Raw genomic sequence first — 24,848 nt, forward strand, 5'->3', positions numbered from 1 at the left:
ACGGGGAACGCCAGCCTTGGCTAAAGGACTGATTCAAGTTGTGTCCGTCACCCTGAGCAACCAAAACCACCCACTACAGGGCAGGTGACCCCACAAAGCAAACCAACCCATCTGGTCCACGCTCCCCACCTCCGGGAGGGAGATGGAAAAGTTTCGGGAGTAGTCCCCGACCAATCGGAAGGACATTTTTTCATTCCTCAACCACTACTCTCAGGTGCTCCAGGGAGGGAGGATGACTTCCGGATAGTCCTCCTGTCACTCCTCCCTCGGACCAATTATGAAACTCCGGGCACTCTTGACCTCACCCCGTTAGGGCCCGGGAGGGGTTCCCTAGTATAAAGTTCGCAGCACCGGACAGTTGAGCTCACTTGCCTGATATTTCCAGTGTCAGAGGGACACGGCCAACGTGTGGCCCCTTCTAGGCTGTCAGCCGCGCTCCAGCCACTGCAGCGAGCCGGTCTGCTCCTGCCCTGCCCGTGCGCTCCCCGCAGCCGCCCTCCGCCCAGCCCCAGCGCCCGCGCCTGTCGTCGATGCCCGCGGGGAGGAGGATGGAGATGCTCTCTGCTGGCAGGGTCCCTGCGCTGCTGCTCTGCCTGGGTAAGTTCTCCCCCTCTGGCTTCCGGCCGCCCTAAAGAGGAGACAAATAAGGAAGGCTCCTGTGCATTTGTCATTCGACAAGTACAGAGTTGTCTCCAGGTTCAAGTGTGCTCTATTTAAAATTATGTCTTGTTTTGTGAGTCTGTCTTTCCCTATGGTGGGATTGGGGGTGGGGACTGGGAATCGATGTTAAAATGCCTTTTATTAGTGAATTAGTTAATGGCATATATGTTATGCATGGATTGAAATACCTCCTTATTAAGCAAAATAAAAAGTTGTTGAAAAAACTTTTTTTTTCTTTTGGAAAGTTGCCAGTCCTAGAAATCTAAAGGCCTGGAAAGCACTGTTAACATTTCATGTCTTGCTCCTTTTTGTTGGAGAGTGGAGAATAGAAACTGGCGTAAGACTTTTTTTTTTTTGCGGGGCCGGTGGGGGCGGGGGGAAGCTTTTCCTCCTCTGTCTTGCACTCAGTTTTCTAAAACCTAGCCTGGTTTAGCTTTCCCGGAGGAGCTGGTGTGCGCCAGTGCCAGTTGGCTGAGCTCCAGAAGCGAGAAATAAAACGCTGGTCGAGAGTACCTGGAGCAGAAGGGCCCTGGGCAGGTCCTGGCGCTTCCCACCGCCCTTCGCCCCTACACCTGCTGCTTCCGTTTTCCCCTGCAGCCTCCCAAGCAGCCTCTGGAGCAAGCGCTCTGCACTTGCTGCTAATTGCACCCCGTAGCCTGTGATGGCTGAGGGTATTTTAATGCCAGTCTTCCTATTTGAGATGATTTAGTTCAAGGGGAAATATTTCCTAAATAGCCTTTCTATTAAAAAAAATTTACTTATTTCTAATTCCTTAAACTTCAGTTCAAGGAATTTGAGAGTTTGAAGTCGTATATGAAAATCTTAATAAGAAAATAAAAGTTACCACCAGTCTCATATTCTCCCTGAAGTTGGAATGAGGCTAATTCCCCAGACACTCTGACTCTACCTGTGAAGGATGTGACTGTTAAATTATTATTTTGACACACTTTATCTCAGGGGTTGAGAGACGTAATGAAATGCATATTATGCATAGTTGAAACTTACAAGTCTAAGTCCAGGAACACAAGTGGAAACTAGATATGTGATTTCTGCCAAAACTGAGCTAAGAAAGACTTGCTAGAAGATTCTCAGTAAACAATGTGGCTTTGCTGTCTTTGTTTTGAAAATAATTAAATTAGAAAGGTGACAGTCTTCCTAGAGTTAGAAATTAACCTTGAGGTCAGAAGAACTTAGCACTTATTATTTTCCCCACATGTAAGGTTGCATCAGAACAACGCACATGTCTGTTCGGGGTGTTTTACTGAATATTGTAATTTGAGACAGCAAGAGCCTGTGAATAACCTGGTTACTACCTAGTGTGTGTGTTGTGTGTGTTTTTGTTGTCATGAAAGTGCTTACCTCCTTTATTGCATTACTTAATTATAGTTCATCTATTTCGTCAGCTGCCAAGCCCATTTCCAAATGAGTTAGGTCAGTTTCTGTTTTCCCAGTTTGTTTGGATATTTCTCTGCCACTAGGAAAGTTCCTGTTTCAAGTTCTGTATTATCTCTCTAAACTCTATTCAGTTATGCAGAGCCCATAGCCTTATTTTGGCAAGACCACATGTTATTTCTGAAATTGCCTTCTTTTCCCCAAACAAAAGATTTCTTAAAAATTCTTTTCCCAAATCCTGTCCTCCTCCCCCCAGAAAAAGAGACAGACATTTATTTTAAATTTTAGCATACATATTATAACTGCTTTATGTAGAATTTATATGTAGTTATGACTAGGGAATAAAATTCCAGCCTCCACCCTTAACACATGCAGATGTAAATTGCCACTCACAATCATTTGGTTGTATCAAATACATTTTATATGTATTTGATATTGACGTTCTTGTTTTATAAATGGGGGAACTGTGACCCAAGTTCCCATGGAAAAGTAGTGACAAAGTGAGAGAGTTCACACTTGGGCTTGCCAGCATGTTTGGCCTACTGAACATTAAGTAAAATAGTTGAAATACTGGGTAACATTTTTCTAAATAATCTATAATTTTAGAGCAGAATTGTCTTTTTTAATCTTGTGATTTTTCTAAAGAGAGGAGGAGAAATTTTTATGTTGAATTCTGCAGTTATGTTCAGGGGCTTTCTATTTTACATCAAACATTTTTTTCATTGCCCACATGGGTTTTTGAATATGTTCCTGAATGACATCCCCAAGACAATTTAGTCCTACTTCATCAATGAGAGAGAAGTAAGCAGAAGAAATATACTTTTTTGAAAATATGAGAAGCATAAATCTCAATGAGACAATAGGCTTGTCTTTGATCATTTCTGTTGACCCTGAGAGTTTATGAGTTACCTGAGTCTTGGCACAATCTGAGATGACAAATCTTGTCCGAAAACATGATGACAGGCCTTTCCTGTCTGGATTTTGACCAGGTACCCTCGCTACCTTCTTCATAGTCTTGCCATGTGAGCAACTTGGGTAATTTTGGTGTCTGATTCAGCACTAGGACCCTAATCCAGGAGTTGAGGAAGAGAACTAACAGTTACTAAATGCCTACTGTGTGGCAGCCATGTTGTGTATTAGGTACTTTAAACACATCATTACCTTTACTTCTTAAAATAACTGCGTGAGGTAGATCTGATTAGCCCAGTGAAGTCAAGTACCTTACAAAGACTCAGAGATAGTAAATGGCCAGGTCCCTCTGTGATAATGAGGAAAGAGCCAGTGAGACTCAGGGCTAGCAGGAGCATAATAAACATAGCAGATTCTAATGGAGAAGTTCCAGAGCAGCTTGGGGCTGCTCCAGGGCTCAGACCCTCTTGTAGGCACAGCACATGTACAAATGGGATTTCTGACTCTGTGCAAAATCAGGCAAATAAAACATGACTATTCTCTTAAGCTGTGCTAAAATATGTTGAATTTTTACTTAATGTTCACAATTTTTAATCAACACAGTTCCTAAGATATGATTTTTATTATAAAGCAGTCATTGAAGTCAGTTGACTGGGGTCCTTATTTTTATATTTTCCAAGATTTACATTAAGTAAAGCAATAAAGAGGGCAACTTATGTCTGTTTTTATTCCTTGTATTCTTTGTATATTATTGTGAATTGAATATAGCATCGATAAGGGATCAACTTGGAATCTATAGCCCATTCCGGTTAACTGTGAGAACATAAATGTATTTTCTTGGGTTTAAAAAAATAACAATACTCATATAGTCACTTTGGAGAAACTGAATTTGAATGTTTTCTGTCTACTTTTGCAAAAGATTCTCCCATTTCCTGGTTAATGTTCACGTGAAAGATGCAAATGTCAAGTAAGAAATCCTCTTCAAAGAGAATGTAAATTAAGGCAGGGTTTCCTCATCTGTCAGTCTTTACTTTGAGTGTAGGCCTATACAAATCGTCTAATTAATATGGCTGTGACTGCTACTGGGAACATTCCATTGGGAGACAATGAGAACGCTTCCCAATGGTGTAATAGAAAAGATCCTCAGGGAGGAGTAGTCTGACAGCCATTGCCTTGACATGGCAATTCTGGAACCTTTGGAAAAATGAAGTAATGCGACATACTCAGTGTCCTCTGGAGATGCAGTTTACGTAAGATCAGGTGTTTAGTTATAGGGCACATAAAGGTTGAGTGGCCTTCTAGGTTAAAGTAATGATTTAACCTACTAAGATACTATTTATATGATGATTTGATAATTGTCCAGAAAAAAATGGATTTTTAAATATATCTCATAAGATTCTTAATATACATGTGTATCCTACATCTCTTTTTTAAAAAATTTCAATAGCATTTGGAGTACAAGTGGTTTTTTTTACATGGGTGAATTATACAGTGGTGAATTCTGAGATTTTAGTGCACCTATCACCTGAGTAGTGTACATTGTACCTAATGTGTATTTTTTTTAATCCCTAGCCCACCTCCCACCCTTCCCCTTCTAAGTCTCTAAAGTCCATTATATCACTCTGTATGCCTTTGTGTACTCATTGTTTACCTCCTATGTATAAGTGAGAACATACAGTTTTTGGTTTTCCACTCCTGTGTTACTTCACTTGGAATAATGACCTCCAGCTCCATCCAATTTGCTGCAAAAGACATTATTTCATTCCTTTTAATGGCTGAGTAGTATTCCATAGATATATGGATGTATTCCATGGAGATATATGTAACATTGAGAAAGAAAAATGTTGAACCTTAATCTCTTAGGTTAAAAATCCTCTATTTTAAATTTGAGGCATGAAAGTGATTGATGTGTGCACACACACACGCATCTTTATGTATGCAAATTGTATAGTTTTAAATTAAGAGGCATAGTGTATAGTGTATAAAACACAGATTTCGTGTGCCATTTTTTTTATTTCATACTTTCAGAAAGAGTGATTTATCTCTGAGCCTCAGTTTTCTCTTCCCAAAAAAAAGGTTATCTGCAATAACCTTGTACGTAGATTTATTGGATAAGATGATACATGAATTCATAGACAGCACTTTTACATTAATTCATAGAAAGCACTTTTAAAATTAGTGCTGTCATCATCAAAATGGTTTCTTACAATAAAAAGCCTTAGTTCTTACAATAAAAAGCCTTAGTTCTTAGGATGCCTTTTTAGTCCAGAAAGTTATTATTGTTCCCGTTTTACAAATAAGGAAACAGAAGTTACACAGCATGTAAGGCTTTAGGTTTGAATATGCTGTACCCTTTACTATCGATGCCTTCAAGTCACTCTTTACTTTTGGTGAAAGTACTCACTCTTTAAGATTGGAAAAGGAGTCACTTCCTTAGGCACTTCTCTGATAAGCCCTGACCCTCCTCCATTGCACCTTTCCCATTCCTTTTGTCCTATGACCCTGTCACACCACATGCCACACTATAAGTGTATAACTCTGTCCCTCCTTGCTGGTGCTATAGTCATGTTTTATCATTTCTATTGTGATAGGCTTATAATAAACACAATAAATGTTTGTTAGATGGATAATTGCATTGATACTTTATTCGGAGTTATCACCACTATGTTATAGACTCAATTAGCTGTACTTTAAAAACGTTTCTGATAAAGTCTAATAAGTTTTCTTCCCTCTCTTTCACATTTTTATCTCTTTTTATAGTCTGCATTAACTGAAGATATTCAAGTGTGTGTGTGTGTGTCTGTGTGTGTGTGTGTGTGTGAGAGAGAGAGAGAGAGGGGTTACCGAGCCATGATATGACTGAATAAAGTGGCAGTGATTGACTCCCAGTGGCAGAAAGAGAAGCATTGTTTTAGAAATTAAAGAAACCTTAGAGAAATCTAATCCGAACTTCATTTCACCCTCTACTCCACCTCACTCCTTGTTCTCTGTTTTCAGAGATAAGGAAACTCAGTTGCAGGGCAACAAAGTAAGTATGTGAGCTAGAACTGGATTCCATTTCTCATGAGACTAATGCAGGGTTTTTCAACCTTGTCTCAGTTGACATTAGGGACTAAATAATTCTTTGTTGCGGGGGCGCTGTCCTATGTATTGCAGGGTGTTTAGCAGCAACCCTGGTCTCTACCCACTAGATGTCAGTAGCATCCCCTAGTTGTGACAACCAACATAGTCTCCAGACATTACCATATGGTGGCAATGGTTCCCAGGAGCAATTTTGCCAACCAGGGATACAATTTTGCCAACCCTGGTTGGCAATTTTGCTCCCGGTTGAGAACCGATAACATAAAATGTACTTTTTTTTTTTTTTTTTATTGCTGTTACACATTGCCACCCATAATTCACAGTTTGGACAATTAGTGCTTGAGTTACCAAGACATAATTAATTTTAATCATAATCTGGATACAAATATAAAGCCCATTCTCATGTTTAAAAAATCAGCTTGGCAATATTTATTGCTGATTTTAGCACCATTCACATCTAATAATGATGAGTCTTATTTACGATGGAATCATGAATACGTCCTCTGATTATTCCTTTGATAACCACCCTCTACCTCCTTTTTTACAACTCTACTCTCTTAGCTCTCAGCACACTTAATTTTCTTTTTTCTCTAATTTCTTTTTCTCTTTTCTTGGCCACTTCTGTCTGCTCTCTACTACCTGTTTCTCAAAGGTCTGTTATTTTCCATTCTATACTATTTTCCTTAGAACATTTAAATGACTTCCATTCCTTTAAAGGTAGTATCTCCTCATTTGACTTTCAAATAGACTTCTCCTAATCTCCAAATACATTCTTATTTCTTCCCAACAACCTCAGAAATATAAATAGGCAATACCTACAGATAAACATTAAACTCAAATGTGTTCACTCCCTTCGTGCCTTCATGTCCAAACGCCACCAAAAGTCTGCTGTCCTACCTATGTCTCCTCCTTTTTTAATGGCAGCATTCTTGTTTTTTTTTTTTTTTTTTTTTTTTCTGACTAGAAACTTGGCATCATCTATAAATTCTCTCCTTTCCTTACCACCCTTAGGTGTCCAACTCCTTTCAGTCTATTTAGGGCAAGAATAATGTCTTTTGTACCAATTTTCTTTCCAGCATTTTGTTCAATACCTTGCATGTATACAACTCCCAATATATATTTACTGAGTAAATATTATTTGACAAATGTAGTTACTAAAAGCAAGGATGGTAAGCTGCCCTCCTTTTTGATTACTGGATTGTAACTAAGCGCATCCCACCCGGCTATCATGCTATGGAGGCATACGTGGCTCTCACTGAAGTCAAGGTCACCAATGTCAACTCAAACTATATTTTCATAAACTATATGATCTGAAAGTAGAATTCCTTAGCAGCCTCCAGTGTGTGAGTTGTATTATGTCGGTTCTCTGAATAAAAAGTAATTAACTTCGAGTCTTTTGAAATCATCTTTAATGTATTCCCTTTCTCTTTTTTTGTGTGTGCTCACTGGTTAAAACATTATCCTTGCAGATTCATGTTTGGCCATAGGCATCTACAGAGAAAACAATGTAGTCAATATGTTTCTCAAAATGCCATTAAATATCCAAGCTTCATGCTACAATGTGGCCATAATGAAAATAAGGCAAATTGCAGACACTTATAGTCCAAACTGTTGCTCCTTTAGAGATTTTTCTTTTGGAGTAATAATGTAAGAATAATTTAAATTGGATTTATAGGAGTAGAAGCGAGAAGCCAGATGGAAGGGAGTCAAGGTAGAAAGGTTATAAAAAAAGCTCTTCTTATGTAAGATTGTCTTGAGGAAAAAAAATATGTTTCCAACAGAAAATTTGAAATAATATTCTATATATGAAGGTTTGGCTTTTAGGGGATGCAAGTCCCACCTTTAGAGATTTTAGTCACAAAATTCAAAACACTCAGATAATTTGAATTGACTTTTTCTTTTTTTTGAAACAGAGTCTCGCTCTGTCGCTAGGCTGGAGTGCAGTGGTGCAATCTCAGCTCACTGCAACCTCTGCTTCCCGGGTTCATGTCCTTCTCCTGCCTCAGCCTCCTGACTAGCTGGGACTACAGGCGCCCACCACCATGCCTGGCTAACTTTTTTTTTTTTTTGTATTTTGGTTTCACCATGTTGGCCAGGGCGGTCTCGATCTCTTGACCTTGTGATCCACCAGCCTTGGCCTCCCAAAGTGCTGGGTTGTACTCTTTACACAAGGGTTGGTATGTATTCTCCTGCATTCTGGAAATACTTCCATTGTGAACAAGATATACATCTTTAAATTCATATTTAGGGTAAAATAGATAATTCCCTTATATTTTGACTCACTGATTCTTTATTTGACTAGCTTTAAGTATAGTATTATATGATAATATGTAAGTGAAATATATTAGCATTTGAAGTATGATTTAGAAATGACTACCTAAATTGGAGAGTATAACTTAATGCTTATGACTAGAAACACATGGCATATTAATATTTTTGCTACTTGACAAGGAAGATTCTATGGCTATTTTTCAAAACTCAAAATTAAAATAATTACTTATTTTTAACCTGTTATATTAACCTTGGGTTTCATATGTTTTATCTCAAATTGCTATAAACAGTTTTTACACTTAGGTCTTAATGAAGTGTAGTTACAAAGCAAACATTAAAAATATATAGGAATAGAATTATTACTGGCAGAAGGCAAGGTTAGTTTTCTATAGATTTATATATATGTGTGTATATATGTGTATATATGTGTGTGTGTATATATATATACTCTCTGAAAACTAGAAGGTGCTGACAGTAAGTCTTTTCAGTATCTGATGTGATAATGAGTTTTAGAGTTATTTTGACCAAGGTGAAGCAAGAGCTTATCAAATAGTGGAATTTAATTTAAAACAAAAAGACATCCAGAAACAGCGAAGGCATATTCACTCCTTAAAAGCACACAAGACCCAACAAGCCTGTTATGTTATAGACAAATTATAAAATCACAGACTGCCATGGAAGATGGTAGAAAATGAACAGTCTGAGCAGGCTGGCATGTGATCACAGCAAAAGTGTGAACAAAGAGGATTTTGCTATGTGTTTGGGCTGGACAAATGCTACGACCCAGCACAAGTTTGTTTTTCTGGTCTAAATAGCCTAAAAGGTTAAATTGGGAAAATGAGATGCATTTCTTTTATTCTATAACTTATCTGATTTTAATTTGGATCATTTTAATTTTCTTGATTGTTTTCCAGAAAAGTCATTTCACCCTAAGATTTGCAACTGATTTTGCTGACTTGGCTTTGATCATCCAGTCACCAAATCCTAGCCTCTTCTGTACTGGCCTCCTTCTGGATGAGCCCTCAATGTGGTCCTTAGGAAGCAAGGTCAATCCAGGCACAGTGGCTCAAGCCTGTAATCTTAGCATTTTTGGAGGCCAACATGGGAGGATCGCTTGAGCCCAGGAGTTCAAGGCTTCAGTGAGCTGTGATGGCACCACTGCACTCCAGTCTGGGCAAATGAGCAACAGCCTCGAAAAACAAAGTAAATATAAATAAAAAGGAAGCAAGGTCAAAAGAAACCATATGCAATAGGAAGTGCATTTTCTACATCTGGCATTTTGTCTGACTGTTGGGCAACCACTTCGTAGTGCTCCAGGGCCCACGACATTTACTGCTATTGCCATTCCTGTGATGGCACTCAACCTCTCCCACGCGTGGCCCCCAATATTGTGTAAGGGTGTAGGCTTGGCCCTGACTCACAGGGAAGAGGTGATTTGTATCCTCTGAGTCACTGGCACCACTTCCTGCTGGCACATCTGAGATTTCACTGAAACATAACCTGAAAAATGAAGGCAGAGAGATATATAGGTGACGTTCACATTCCTAAAACCCATTTGGAAATTTGATAGAAATAATGACCTCTGAATGCATTCCCATTTTTGTAGCTGTATTGTAAAAGAAGCGCCAACTGCCAATTTTGAGTTTACAGATCATCTGTGTTACATCACCTGGCAAGAAATTCCTCTGTATCTTAGTTACCAATGCCACCAGACCAGAAATGCCACCAGATCTGTTTTTTTGACACAGACACTATCTAAAATCTTTAGTATCATAGTGAATTATTTGCTTAGCAAGAATCTACTGTCAAGAATGAAAAAGCCAAATATAATATTTGAGGTCCAATCATACAGAAATTATGTTCAAACAACACTAAGGTCATGAAAAACCTGACATTAAGGAAATATATGCATATGACTTTAGCATTTATTCCCTCCCTGTATGACTCATTAAAATAATGACTAGCGATTCTTAAGGGTAACTGCATAGTGGATATAGTATTTCTCTGGAGATAGATTTTGTATTCATTGTATCACATTCACTCTTCTACCCTAGTTTGTAAGTGTTTGGGAGCAGAGGCATATTGCAGGAACATTTGAGAACTACTGTTTTAAAGCAATAGTGCTGTGCAGATGGACATGACTTAGAATTAATTTTGCTGTTTTATTGGCCACATCCATCCATGATGGAATGGCATTTATACACTTTAATTTGAAAGGAACATTTAAAATTGTATACGATTCCACCTGTAAAATATCCTAATGTAGGATTAATGCAGCAAGTCTCACAGAAACTATCCTGAGCAATGGACTGTGTCCAAGGGAGCGTCACAAGTAAGGAAAGCCCAGTTTTTGTGGAGGCACACCCTGAGCTGAACATTCTTTAATTAAGAAAGACAAATATTTCACCTGTGGCCTGAACAACTGGAACAAAGTTTCCAGCAGTGGAAAAACTAACAACTACTAAAAACCTTAAAAAAAAGAAGACTAACAGCAACACTCCAAAGTAAGTTGGAGTCTATAATAGTTGCAGGTTGCAATTGGAGGCAATTCCAAGCAGAAAACGTTAGGCTTTAGTTTATGCAAAGGTTAGAGAAACTAGCTTCAAATGTGCATTTTTTTCTCCCTGGCTAGCATTTTCCTAGAAGGAGAATTAGTAATGTCTCCTCCAAAACTTTCCTCAGTTGAAGAAATATGTAGGAACAGGAATGTTAAGGATGTAAGCACGTGCAACTAAAGCTCCAATTTGTATTGAGGAAACTGTGTTAGTTAAAGGATTTAATTCTTCAGTAGTGAAAGTATGGTGAAATTATTATTGGGATTTAAAATAAAATTGACTTGAATGAGAATCTAGCTTATCCTCGATAAAAAACTTAGTGAAATACTTTTCATCTTGGTTCAACTGATACTGAAATCTAAGCTTTAGCTATTTCTTTGTCATTCAATAAAAATATATTTTTGTGTGGTTCCATAAGGGCAATTGAAGCAGCATGTATATTGTAGAAAAGCATGGAGTTGGGAGGGGATAATTCTGAATCTTTAAAAACAACAGAATTTTCAAATCATTGAAGAATAGGAAATTTGATGTCAAAAGATAAATTCGTAACTCTTCTCTTCGGTGATCATAAGTGATCTGAGACAAGATATTTAATTTAAATACACTGAGGGTATTTGAGACTAATAACTACTTCACAGAATTAAGTGTGAAATTTGATATATGAAGTTACACATTATGATGCTGATGCCGATGTGTAATTTAGTTTTCAGAACCCAAAAATATACAATTGGCTTAACAGATACAAGCCTTCTCTAACTGAGAAAAAATAAAATTTCTGTATTACATGAATTAAATTTTTCTTTACAGTACCAAATTGCAGAGATGTACAAACTTGTTATAAACCAGTAGAGGGCACTGTCCGCATACACTGCTAATACCAGGGGCTAGAAGTTGAGAGTCAAGAAACAAATATTTAGGGATATGTCAGCCATTTCAGGAAAAAAACAACAACAAAAAATTAGTTTATTTCACTGTATTATTCCCCAAAATCTATAAGATAGGAAAACTTAGATAAACATTAAACTCTTTTTAATGTTTTCAAGATCACGTAGCCCAAGTTTTCCTCACAAGGCTGCCTTCTGCCATACTTTGTGGTCTCTATGTTGGGTTAAATACTCTACTTCAGTTACAGCTACCATAATTTATTCTCTGTGATGTCCATTATACTCTAGTATTATTGCCTATTTCCAAATTCTATAAAGTGGCCCATTTAACAATATGTATCCTTGGGAAAAGTTACTTAAACTGTATATGCCTTAGTTTTTTCTAATGGGGATAATAATAGTATCTTCCTCGAATTGGCACTGAGAGGACTAAATAGTATAATAGAGATAAGGTGAATACGACCATACCTTGTTGTATTAGTTTGTTTTCACAGTACTTTAAAGAACTTCCCTGAGACTGGGTAATTTATAAAGGAAAGAACTTTAATTGACTCACAGTTCTGTATGGCTGGGGAAGTCTCAGGAAACGTACAATCATGGCCGAAGGCGAAGGGGAAGCAAGCACCTTTTTCACAAGGCGGCAGGAGAGAGAGGGGAGACGGAGGAACTTCCAAACACTTTTAAAACCATCAGATCTCATGAGAACTCACTCACTATCATGAGAACAGCATGCAGGAAACCACCCCCACTGATTCAATCACCTCCCTCCCTACAGATCCCTCTCTCAACACATGAGGATTGAAATTGGAGATGAGATTTGGGTGGGGACACAGAGCCAAACCTTATTACTGGTACATAGTACCTGTTCGAGAGATGGATGGTCCTCTGTCTGAACTGTGAAAGGAGTGGAAAGTCGAATATATTTTGTTGCCTTTATGAAGGCATTAATCATCATTTCATAACAGTTACCACTTACTTAGCTACTTCAACGAAACAGGTTGATTCAAACTCTTCCTGTGCTTACAGAAACTGGATTCTCAATGTGGTTCATCTGGCATGCCTATTTCTTCTCATATTAGATAGGATATATTCTGATTTCACCCAGATTACCTTTACCTAGCTGCCAATCAGTCAAGGAGAATTTTCAGGAGTAGGAAGTCATTCTATTTATCACACACCCTAGGCCAACGAACACCTGAATACAAACGAAAATGTCCAGCGGACTAAACAAAATAACATGGGAGGTATTTTTTCTCAAAAGACCACCTTTAGGGTGTAGAAAAAGCAAGCTTAACACACATGTCCATTATCCCCCACAGTAGGTATTATTCACTTCTTCAAACAAAATATGTCTAATTTTTTTCAAATCTCAGTTCTGAAATTCGTTATTCCCCAAAGCAATTGCAAGCTGAAGCCATTAATTAATTTAGTGGAGCTTAATTGCTGCTACTACTACTACTACCACATTAGTATTTACTATATGACAGTTACTCAAATAAATTGGAAAGAGTGTTTGAAATGCAAATACCTAAAGCTTAAACAGAAGCAGCTAAAAACTCTTAAGTAAACATGTGTGCAATTAACAGGGTTCTTCTTATGATGCTTCCTATACAATTCAGAAACTACTTGAGTCATTCTGATATCTATGTTCCAACATTTTATCTTTTCACTGAATACACATGATGAAACAGCTGATTCAAACTCTTCCTATGCTGACAGAAACTGGATTCTAGGGCTCAGTATGGTTCATTTGGTATGCCTGTTCCTCCCCATATTAGACAATAAATATTCTGATTTTACTTAGCTTGCATTGTGTTAATTAAAATCTATATTCATGTGTAATGCAATGCAAAGAGTAACTTAGGTACATAAATCAATAAGAATGTTTCTTAGGTTGAGTTTCTTGTTACCATAAGTGGAAACTGATTTTTTATTTAGAGCCTTTTTTTTGTGTGATGGGGTCTAATTTGGAGCCCATGATGGAATAAAATAGTGGAAATTCTCCAACTGATGTGCGTCTTAGGAAATAAAACTTCAAAATCAAATCTTTGAAAATGTTGTTGTGAAATATTTAGAGCAGGTCAAATCTGTAACCATGAATGTAATGCCGAGGCTTTTATCCTTCCACAGACTAGCTGGGGGTGTTTGTATTTTCTGTTATATGCCTGTTTCCATGAATTATTTTGTTTTATGGTTTTGATGGACCAAATCCATGAAACAAAACTCTGTAAGTACTGCAGTTATGTAGAAATTTGATCAAGATTTCTTTCCTTAACACATTAATTATATATTTGATTTTTCTTCATAAATAGGTTTCCATCTTCTACAGGCAGTCCTCAGTACAACTGTGATTCCATCATGTATCCCAGGAGAGTCCAGTGATAACTGCACAGCTTTAGGTAAGCCCAAGTTTGTCAATGTGGCGTCAAGAGACTACACATTTTTAAACAGAAATATAAGCTCAAAGACCATACGTATGTGATAATAAAAAGAAAAGGGTAGGAATAGCTGCTATATTACTTTTTAAACCACCTTATAAACTAATGTTCTGAAAAAATTATATAAAGGAATAACTGGTAGGAGAGGGACCAGACAAATTATATATACAGATTTGACTGTGAAGAGATAGGGAACAACAACAACAACAAATTGCATTCCCTTTGGTCGTCTCCTGGCTCTTTACTGCAAAACATTCTCAGAGACCACACTGACTGGATTCCGGGCAAAACAGCAAACCAGGAAAACTTCGTACAGAGTAGGTTCTCTATCTCCCTTTCTATCCCTCTCTGTCTCTTTGTAAGAAGAACAAATGATGGTTGTTTCTTTCTAGGCACAGTGTTTATTCAGAAAACATTTATCGAGTACTTAGTATGCTCCAAACACTGTGCTAAGGCATAGAGATACAAAGATAAGTAATACAGTTTTTTCCCCACGAGGATTGTGGACTCCAGAAATAGTCCAAGGGGGATCAGCTTTATCTTCAGTCTGAGCTACAAAATCAAGATAACTGAGTTATTTTGAGGAAGCAGGATATTTTCCATAACAACTTTATCTTTTGTCCCTCACCATCAGGTCTCTGGAGGTTCAGTCAGCCTCTCCCCATCATCTTTTTTCTTTTTTTCCCGTCTTTGGTTATTTGGGCAAGAGTATTACAATCAAGTTGCTATTTTTAAAATGATTTTATAAGCATCTTTCACATTTTGGTATCTAAAATTTTCTAAAATGAGTTTCACACAGAGGCTCCTATTTTCATTGTTGTATTTGCCTGACAGGCCTTTCTCACTCAGGGTTTGTCTAGTTTGGATTCAGGCCTCATCAGTAGAGATATTGGGAGACTGGTTAATTCATTAATGGTAACCTCAACAAGTTGAGAACATACACCAAAGCCAGCCTTACTGATGAAAAATCCACTATAGAATTAAGCTCCTTTGAATTAATTAATGGTATGAGCTTGCAACGGCTTTGGGGAGTAATAGATTTCAGAAATGTTTTGGGGCTTGAGAAAAATTAGACACATTTTGCTTGAAGAAGTGAATAACACCCACTTGGAGAATAATGACACGTGTGTGTTAAATTTGCCTTTTCTACCCTTAAAGGTTGTCTTCTGAGAATGAAATCCTCACATGTTATCTTCTTTTGTTTAGTCTGTTGGACATTCTCCTTTGTATTCAAGTGTTTATTGATTGGTCTAGGGGGTGTGACAACTAGAGTGACTTCCTACTTCTCAAAATTCTCCTCGACTGATTGGCATCTGACCTGTTTTGTTGAAGCAGCTCGGTGGTTACTGTTATGAAAGAGCGAGAAATTCTTCCATACAGGCTAGAGAATATATTCAACTTTCCACTTCTTTTACAGTTCAGACAGAAGACAATCCACGTGTGGCTCAAGTGTCAATAACAAAGTGTAACTCTGACATGAATGGCTACTGTTTGCATGGACAGTGCATCTACCTGGTGGACATGAGTCAAAATTACTGCAGGTAATATGTCAGAAATAAACAAATACAGTTTGTAAAATTTTGTTTTATAGATTTAGGGGTACAAGTGCAGATTCGTTAGTGGATATATTCAGTAGTGGTGAAGTCTGAGTTTTTAGAGTACCCACCCCTCGAACAGTGTGCATGGAACCCATTAGGCAACTTTTCATCCTTTAACCCCCCCTAAAACTCTTCTACCTTTTGAGGTCTCCATAGTCTATTACTCCACTCTCTATGACCATGTGTACACATTATTTAGCCCCTACTTGAAAGTGAGAATATGTGATAAACAAATGCAGTTTTACTCTTTTTATTTCTATTTTTATACATTGAAATTACCCTATATTTCCATGGGATGTTAAATGCAGTATATATAATATTAGAAACTTTTCTGAGTTTTTAAAAATTAGGTAATAAATAGTAGCTTTTAAATTGCACACATATGTCAGAGGTGCAGAGCAGGGTGGGCTTCTGATGCCTCTCACACTTGCCAAGATGGTGTCTCTCTGCTTTGGGTCTTTTCCTTCAACTTCTGTATCAGGTATTGTTTTAAGAATTGATTCCAGGCCAGGTGCAGTGGCTCATCCCTGTAACCCCAGCACGTTGGGAGGCTGAGGCGGGCAGATCACTTGAGGTCAGGAGTTCCTGACCAGCCTGGCCAACAGGGTGAAACCCCGCCTCTACTAAAAATACAAAAATTAGCCAGGCGTGGTGGTGCACGCCTGTAATCCCAACTACTCAGGAGGCTGAGACAGGAGAAATGCTTGAACCTGGGAGGCAGAGGTTGCAGTGAGCCGAGATATCACGCCACTGCAATCCTGCCTGGGCGACAGAGCGAGACTCCATCTCAAAACAAACAAACAAACAAACAATTGATTCCACTGATTTAGACAAAAGGCATCTCAAATCTATACAACTTACAAAACACCACTGCAGACTGTCAGCCACCATGACAGCTGAACACAACCATCATTTAATACCACAATTTAGCCCAAGAGCTATGTGGAGCCCTTTTATCATTACTGATCTAACTCAATCTTTGAAATCCTCTTTACAACCTTAGCAAATTTTGTTGATTTCTTGAATTACAGTGTGATATTAGTCCTTATAAAACTAATTCAGAACCATGATTTCCTTTTTAAATAACTGATCTTTCTTTCTTCTGTATTTTCCTTAAGGTGTGAAGTGGGTTATACTGGTGTCCGATGTGAACATTTCTATTTAACCGTCCACCAACCTTTAAGCAAAGAATATGTGGCTTTGACCGTGATTCTTATTATTTTGTTTCTTATCATAGTTGTCGGTTCCACATATTATTTCTGCAGATGGTAAGTCAGCATGTTTTTTATACTCTGCTTTTATAAATTATTTTTACATAATGCAGACCTATAAACTGGGTAAAAATATGGATAAAGTATTAGAGAGATAAGATCAAACCTGTACAAATGACATTTACAAGAGTTGAGAAACTATTAAGTATTATGCCCAATATCTGAGAGATCGGATCAATTGTACCCCAAATCTCAGCATCATACGATATACCCTGTTAAGAAACCTGCACATGTACCCCTGAATCTGAAATAACTTGAAATTCTTTTTTTAAAAAAATGTTTTTGCTGCAGAACATCTGGATTGAACTTTATGATCAGCTCTGGTACTTGTTACCTATGTGAGCTTACATAAGTCAAATTGAGAGTATCAATTCCTTTCTTTAGAAAATATGAACAGAAATTCGTATCCTACATTAGTTACAGGGTGGCTGCTTTTAGTGTGTAATATAATATTTCATGTGAAAGTAAATCATAGGAAAGGTGCTACTGTTGTAGTTAACCACCCGAATTTAATTCATCAAGTCACATTTTTTCTTTTATAAAAACAGCCTTGTAAATTAGTAACCTCGGAAGCTTGGGTTATCTTACCATTTAAGGCAGACTGGTGGAACTATTTCTAGAGAATTATAAAAAGGTTGTTAAAAAAGAGTTTGTGTTAGTCCCCCCAAACAGTCGTACCCCATCCTCATGTGCATTATTGTCACGAGCTGAAGACAGAAAAAATAGAAAGTGAACATTAAAGTCTAGTTTGGCAGGTTTTTTTCAGGGTTAGGAGCACAGGATGGGGACAGCGTGGATTAATTAACAGCAGTTCCTTTTAAAATGTCTCCATGAAACATATTTTGAAACAGGTTCAAATTACTCAAGGTGGATTTAAGTTTTTATTTTTCTGCGAAAGTAGCGCACTTCCAATTTTGAAGGTCTGAAAGTGTGCTACTTTCATAATATTAAATTTATTTTGTCCGTATGTGATTTTAAGTATCCATCAAATAATAATGCCTTCATAATAAGTTGCCATGACAGAACTAAATACTATTAAAACTGAAATATGCCTGAAAATCTTTGACCACAATCCTTCCCTTTATAGATGGTGCACTGAGGCTTAGAGAGGTTCATTCACATATCCCAGCTCATATAGTTGACAAATGACAGAGTTAAGAACAAATTCTTTTTAATTCATATTCTCCCAGTAAACATAGACATGATGTGGTTTCCTCAAAGCTACATGTCTCATTTCCAAAATAGGGACAAAATAAACTCAAAAATATTAGGAAAATAGCTTAATTAATAAATGAAAGAAGATTCTCAATTATGACAAATCTATGAATCCTAGCTATGAGACCTTGGGCACGTTATATATAACCCATTTGTATTTCACTTTCTTCATCTGTAGGATGAGGATGGTAACAGCAAATGTGAAGGTAAAATAAATAATGCATATATAGCACTTAGAAAACTGTAGGTCACCAAATTAGTGCCTGATAAATATTATTTTTATTTTGATTAGTGATAGCATTATATCAATGTGATGGACAGAGTGTATTAATGTAGCATGATTTGTAAATATTCATTCCTTAGAAGAGGGGAAGGAAAAAGAAAGAAAGAGAGACAGAAAAAGAAAACCTAAAACTCAGACTTAAATGTGGCCACACTCCTCTTGGAATTTCACAATATTCACGATCACATTAAAGACTTGGAGAAACTCTTTAAGTGTGTTTTATCATGTCATTCCAAAATTGTTTGACTACAGCACACCACCTCTTCATCCCTCTTTTTTTTTTTTCTAACCTTGTCCAACCTAAATCTGTTCAACTTTGTCATTTTGGAAACACTATGCTAATGTGCTTTTGCAGTCCATATATGACACACTTCTTCCTTTACTGTTAACTGCAGTGCTAACAGTTTCGTTTGTGAATGTTTCCAGGTACAGGAATCGAAAAAGTAAAGAACCAAAGAAGGAATATGAGAGAGTTACCTCAGGGGATCCAGAGTTGCCGCAAGTCTGAATGGAGCTGTCAAACTTATGGATAACAAGTTTGACAGGGATATGGCAGGGATAACAGTGTGCCTGGTTAATATTAATATTCCCACTTTGTTAATAATATTTATGTTGGGTCAAGTGTTAGGTCAATAACACTGTATTTTAATATACTTGAAAAATATTTTTATTTTTGTTCTATTGTTGACAGACTATTTGCTAATGTATAATGTGCAGAAAATATTTAATATCAAAAGAAAATTGATATTTTTATAAAAGTAATTTCCTGAGCTAAATGCTTCATTGAAAGCTTCAAAGTTTATATGCCTGGTGCACAGTGCTTAGAAGTAAGCAATTCCCAGGTCATAGCTCGAGAATTGTTAGCAAATGACAGATTTCTGTAAGCCTATATATATAGTCAAATGATTTAGTAAGTATTTTTTTTCCTACTCAAATCAATGATAATTGGTTTGACTGTACCAGGGTTTGATATGTTAGTTGGCACCATGGTGTCACATATTAAAACAGTAATGCAATTGGAATTTGAGAAAAGCAAATACAGGTCCTATGTTAAACACTACACATTTGAAACAAGCTAACTCTGGGGACTCTGGTCTCTTCACTCAGGTCTCAGCTATAACTGTTATATGAGGGGCAGTGGACCGTTCCCTATGCCAACTCATGACTCCTACATGTACTAGTCACCCATCTACCAGATTCTGCCTATGTAAAATGAATTGAAAAACAATTTTCTGTAATATTTTATTTAAGTAGTGGGCATTTCATAGCTTCATGATATTCCTTTTTTTGTATATTACAACATTTATGTGAGGTAATTATTGCTCAATAGACAATTAGAAAAAAGTCCACACTTGAAGCCTAAATTTGTGTTTCTTTTTAGGATATTTCTTTTTATAGGTACTTTGCTGAATTCTAACATTAAATCACAGTCCAAAATTTGATGGACTATTATTTTAAAGTATATGAAGACAATAATTCTACATGTTGTCTTAAGACATGCTGTCTTTTATTCAAGAAAGTTTTAACTTTAAAACAGCTCAGTAAATGGCTTCTTCTAGAACGTAAAGTTATGTATTTAAAGTTGTATCTTGACATAGGAAATGGGAAAAAACTTAAAAATTGACATAGTGTATTTTTCCAAATGAAAATCTCAATTGAAAGCATTTAAAATGTAGAAACTTAAACACACCTTCCTGTGGAGGCTGAGGTGAAAACTAGGGGTCATTTTTCTGACATTTGTTTATTTTTTGGAAGAGACAAAGATTTCTTCTGCACTCTGAGCCCATAAATCTCAGTGAGTTAATAGGAGTATTTTTGGGCTATTGCATAAGGAGCCACTGCTGCCACCACCTTTGGATTTTATGGGAGGCTGCTTCATCGAATGCTAAACCTTTGAGTAGAGTCTCCCTGGATCACATACCAGGTCAGGGAGGATCTGTTCTTCCTCCACTTTTATCCTGGCATGTGCTAGGGCAATGAAGACATAATAAGCCATGGCTGACCTCTGGAGCACCAGATGCCAGGACTTGTCTCCATGTGTATCCATGCATTATATACCCTGGTGCAAGGGATCATACGACTAAAGTCATCTAAAGTCCTGGCCCTGCCCTTACTATTAGGAAAATAAACACAAAAACAAGTAAAGACATATATTCACATACATATTGTGTATATATTCATATACAAACATGTATGCATACATGACCTTAATGGATCATAGAACTGCAGTCATTTGTTGCTCTATTAACCATTTATATAAAACTTAAAAACAAGAGAAAAGAAAAATCAATTGATCTAAAAAGTTATTTCTGTTTCCTGTTTAATATAGCTGAAGTCAAAGTATGTAAGAACACATTTTAAGTACTCTACTTACAGTTGGCCCTCTGTGGTTAGTTCCACATCTGTGGATTCAACCAACCAAGGATGGAAAATACTTTAAAAATAATACAACAAAAAGCCAATACAGTATAACAACTATTTACTTTTTTTTAAAATTTTTATTTATTTATTATTATTTTTTTTTTGAGATGGAGTCTTGCTCTGTCGCCCAGGCTGGAGTGCAGTGGCACAATCTCGGCTCACTGCAACCTCCACCTCCTGGGTTCAAGCGATCCTCCTGCCTCAGCCTCATGAGTAGCTGGGTCTACAGGTGCACGCCACCACGCCCAGCTAATTTTTATATTCTTAGTAGAGACGGGGTTTCACCATATTGGCCAGGATGGTCTCAATCTCCTGACCTCGTGATCCACCCGCCACAGCCTCCCAAAGTGCTGGGATTACAGGCGTGAGCCACCGCACATAGCATTTACATTAGGTATTATAAGTAATGTAAAGATGATTTAAGTATACAGGAGGATGTGAATAGGTTATATGCAAACACTATGCCGTTTTGTATAAGTGACTTGAACATCTGTGCCCGATTTTAGTATGTGCAGGGGGGCGATTTAGGAATCAGTCCCCTGTGGATACCAAGGTACAACTGTATTTATTAAACTTACTAGATGTGAAGACAGTCTGCCTATTTTCAGTGATCTTGGCTGTTTCAAAGAAAATCTATTGACTCTTCAATAAATCAGCTGCAATCCATTTATTTCGTTTACAAAAGATTTATTGTAAGCATCTCAATCTTGGTTTGTCAGTTTATCTTAAGCATCTCAATTCATAAAAACAAGTCTTTTTCATATTTTTCATCTTTAAGAATGCTTAAAAAAGCTAATCCCTAAAATAGATCTTTGTAAATGCATATTAAATAATAAAGTATGACCCACATTACTTTCTATGGGTGAAAATAATACAAAAATAATTGTTTTAGTGAGGATACAAAAATAATTGTTTTATGTTTATGCTGAGTAAACATAAAAACTGATTGCTCTCAGCTCATGGGTCCTGTACACAGTGGAAAAATTTTAGTTCACATTTAGCCTAACTCCCCCATTTTACAGATTTCTCACTATATATATTTCTAGAAGGGGCTATGCATATTCAGTGTATTGAGAACCAAAGCAACCACAAATGCATAAATGCACAATTCATGGTCTTCAACCAAGGCCACATAATAACCCAGTTAATCTACTCTTTAACCAGGAATATTAAGTTCTATAACTGGTACTCAAGGTTTAACCTTAAAATTGAGATTTCCTTAACCTTAACCTTAAAATTGACATTTTATTAAACATACATAATACAGTGTTACTCCACTGTTCTCCTAAATATTTTTTTGCTCTAATCTCTCTGCCAAAAGTCAAAGTGGTGGGAGAATTGGTATACTGGTATGACTATGCCTTAAGTCAGATTTTTATTTATGAGCCTTTGAGACTAAATTCAATCACCACCAGGTATTAAATCAACTTTTATGCAGCAAATATACGATTCTAGTGTCTGACTTTTCTTAAATTCAATAATGCAGTTTTTAAAAACCTGTATCTGACCCACTTTGTAATTTTTGCTCCAATATCTATTCTGTAAACTTTTGAAAACAAAGTTTTTAATTCGATGCTCAATATATTCTGACTTTTAAAAAATTCTTGTTCATATGGGAGAAGAGGGAGTAACAACTTGTACAAACAGTATTTGTGGTGTGTATTTTGATGTTTTAAAGAAGAATAATTTTATTTAAATATCTGTTATTCAAACTTAATGATGTTAAATGTAATATAATGTATTTTCCTTTTATTTTGCACTCTGTAATTGCACTTTTTAAGTTTGAGAGCCATTTTGGTATACACTTTGTATTAAAGATGCTATGGAACATAAAGTTGTATTGCATGCAGTTTAAAGTAACTTATTTGACTATGAATGTTATCAGAGTACTGAATTGTATCAATTTGTTTGTGTTCAATATCAGCTTTGATAATTGTGTACCTTAAGATATTGAAGGAGAAAATAGATAATTTACAAAATATTATTAATTTTTATTTATTTTCTTGGGAACTGAAAACAATTGAAATAAATAAAAATGCATTGAACATCATGCATTCAAAATCTATGTTGACAATGCAGCTTCATTCTTTTTTTTTTCTTTTGCATTTTTTCCCCCACAATACATTAAAGGGTTTAAAAGCGGTGACAGGGATATAATGTGTGTAGATACAAAGACTCAATAGTGTTCATTTGAGAAAAAATTCTATAAATGTATCACATTTCATAGCCAGCATAGTGAAGAATTTCTTGAAATAGAAGGAGCCACATTAGTTATAAAATTCTAGGTGTTGGTATTTAAAAATCCTAGAAGTTAGGTTTTTTTTTTTTTTGAGACAGAGTCTCACTCTATTGCCCAGGCTGGAGTGCAGTGGTGCGATCTTGGCTCACCACAGCCTCTGCCTCCCAGGTTCAAGTGATTCTCCTGCCTCAGCCTCCGGAGTAGCTGGGATTACAGGCACGCGCCACCATGCCCTGCTAATTTTTGTATTTTTAGTAGAGACATGGTTTCACTATGTTGGCCAGGCTGGTCTCGAACTCATGACCTTGTGATCCACCCACCTCTGCCTCCTAAAAGTGCTGGGATTACAGGCGTGAGCCACCATGCCCAGCCTGGAGTTAGTATTTTTTAAAATAATATTTTAAAGAGTATTTCAAAAGAGTATTTCTAAAAAGAATAGATATCCTATTGGGAAGTAGCATTTGAAAGGATATATCAGCTAGAATGGTGTCTCAAGATTCTCTCAGCCTCTGTGAAGAGGTGTGACTCCCCTGAGCCTTCAGAGCAGACAAGCTTGATTCTTCCCACCCTCCATCACAGTGATGGATGGCTTCCTTGGTTTTCCTTCAGCAGTCTACAGAGTACTTGCTCCATTCCTTAGCTCCTTGGATCTTTCGTTAGCTTGCGGCTGGGGAAGGGATCTATGGCTTTGACTGTCTGACAGGGAGGTTAAGCAATTTGTTCTGGGTCACACCACTGGCAATAGGTGGAGTGTCATGAGAACTGAGGTCTTCTGACTCCTAATTCTACTAACGTTCTGGCCGTGTCAGAGGCAGAGGAAGATTATAAGGAGTTAGTCTCAGATTTAGTTTAGAGTTTTCTTGGGAGAAATAGAAATTCTTATAAAATAGAATCTTTGAATTGTCATAGAATCATTACATTGGTTTAGTTCAAGGTCTGAGAATCCAGAAGATTAAGGAAGAGAACTCTTAGAAACACTTTTTTTCCTCTTGGCTTCCAGGATATCACACTCACCTGCTTTTCTACTTGCTTCTCAGTCTTTTGCTAGATCTTCCTCAATATTTCCCAATCCTCTACCATGGACCTGTCAACAACAGAGTGCTCCAGAGCTCAATCTTGTAATTTTTCTCTCCGTACAACCACTCCCTACTTCATTTCATACAGTTTCATATCTTTAATTGCTGTCTATATACTGATTACTCCCAGTCTAGATATTTGCCATGAGTTCCAGATGTCTGTGTCCAATTACCTAACATCTCCACTTACATATTCACTAGACATTCAAAGGTGACACGTTCAATAACTAATATTCCCCTAAAAATGTTTCTTCAATAATGTTCCTTTTTCAATTAAATTCAACTCCATCTTTCTTGTATCTCGGACCAAAAACCTGCTATCTCTTTCTGAGAGGTGCTAAATTACCCACCTTCAAGTGATTTCAGAGAGAAATACCCTAAACTTTTACAATGATGGCATAATTGGTCATTTTGAAGAGATTATGCAGAGGGGGAAAAGGATTCCAAGAAACTGGAGTTACACAGAATATCAGAGTCTTCAAAAGGATAAAATTATAAGCACTGAATTTGACTCTGATCAATGCTAGAACATATTTTTCCCTAAATAGTCATAAA

The 24,848-nt window shown here is 37.0% G+C and overlaps 1 protein-coding gene across 1 annotated transcript; it reads left to right on the forward strand.

Annotated features, from left to right (window-relative positions):
* The first annotated feature begins 364 nt into the window (after positions 1-364).
* EREG (epiregulin) lies at positions 365-23,041 on the forward strand. The gene is made up of 5 exons (XM_011966155.1): positions 365-597; positions 14,065-14,151; positions 15,608-15,731; positions 16,907-17,056; positions 18,984-23,041. The coding sequence occupies exons 1-5, from the start codon at positions 531-533 to the stop codon at positions 19,063-19,065; spliced, it is 510 nt and encodes a 169-aa protein (XP_011821545.1). The 5' UTR covers positions 365-530; the 3' UTR covers positions 19,066-23,041.
* The last annotated feature ends 1,807 nt before the right edge of the window (positions 23,042-24,848 follow it).

The sequence above is a fragment of the Mandrillus leucophaeus genome, unplaced genomic scaffold, assembly GCF_000951045.1.
Source record: "Mandrillus leucophaeus isolate KB7577 unplaced genomic scaffold, Mleu.le_1.0 Scaffold75, whole genome shotgun sequence".
Taxonomy (NCBI): domain Eukaryota; kingdom Metazoa; phylum Chordata; class Mammalia; order Primates; family Cercopithecidae; genus Mandrillus; species Mandrillus leucophaeus.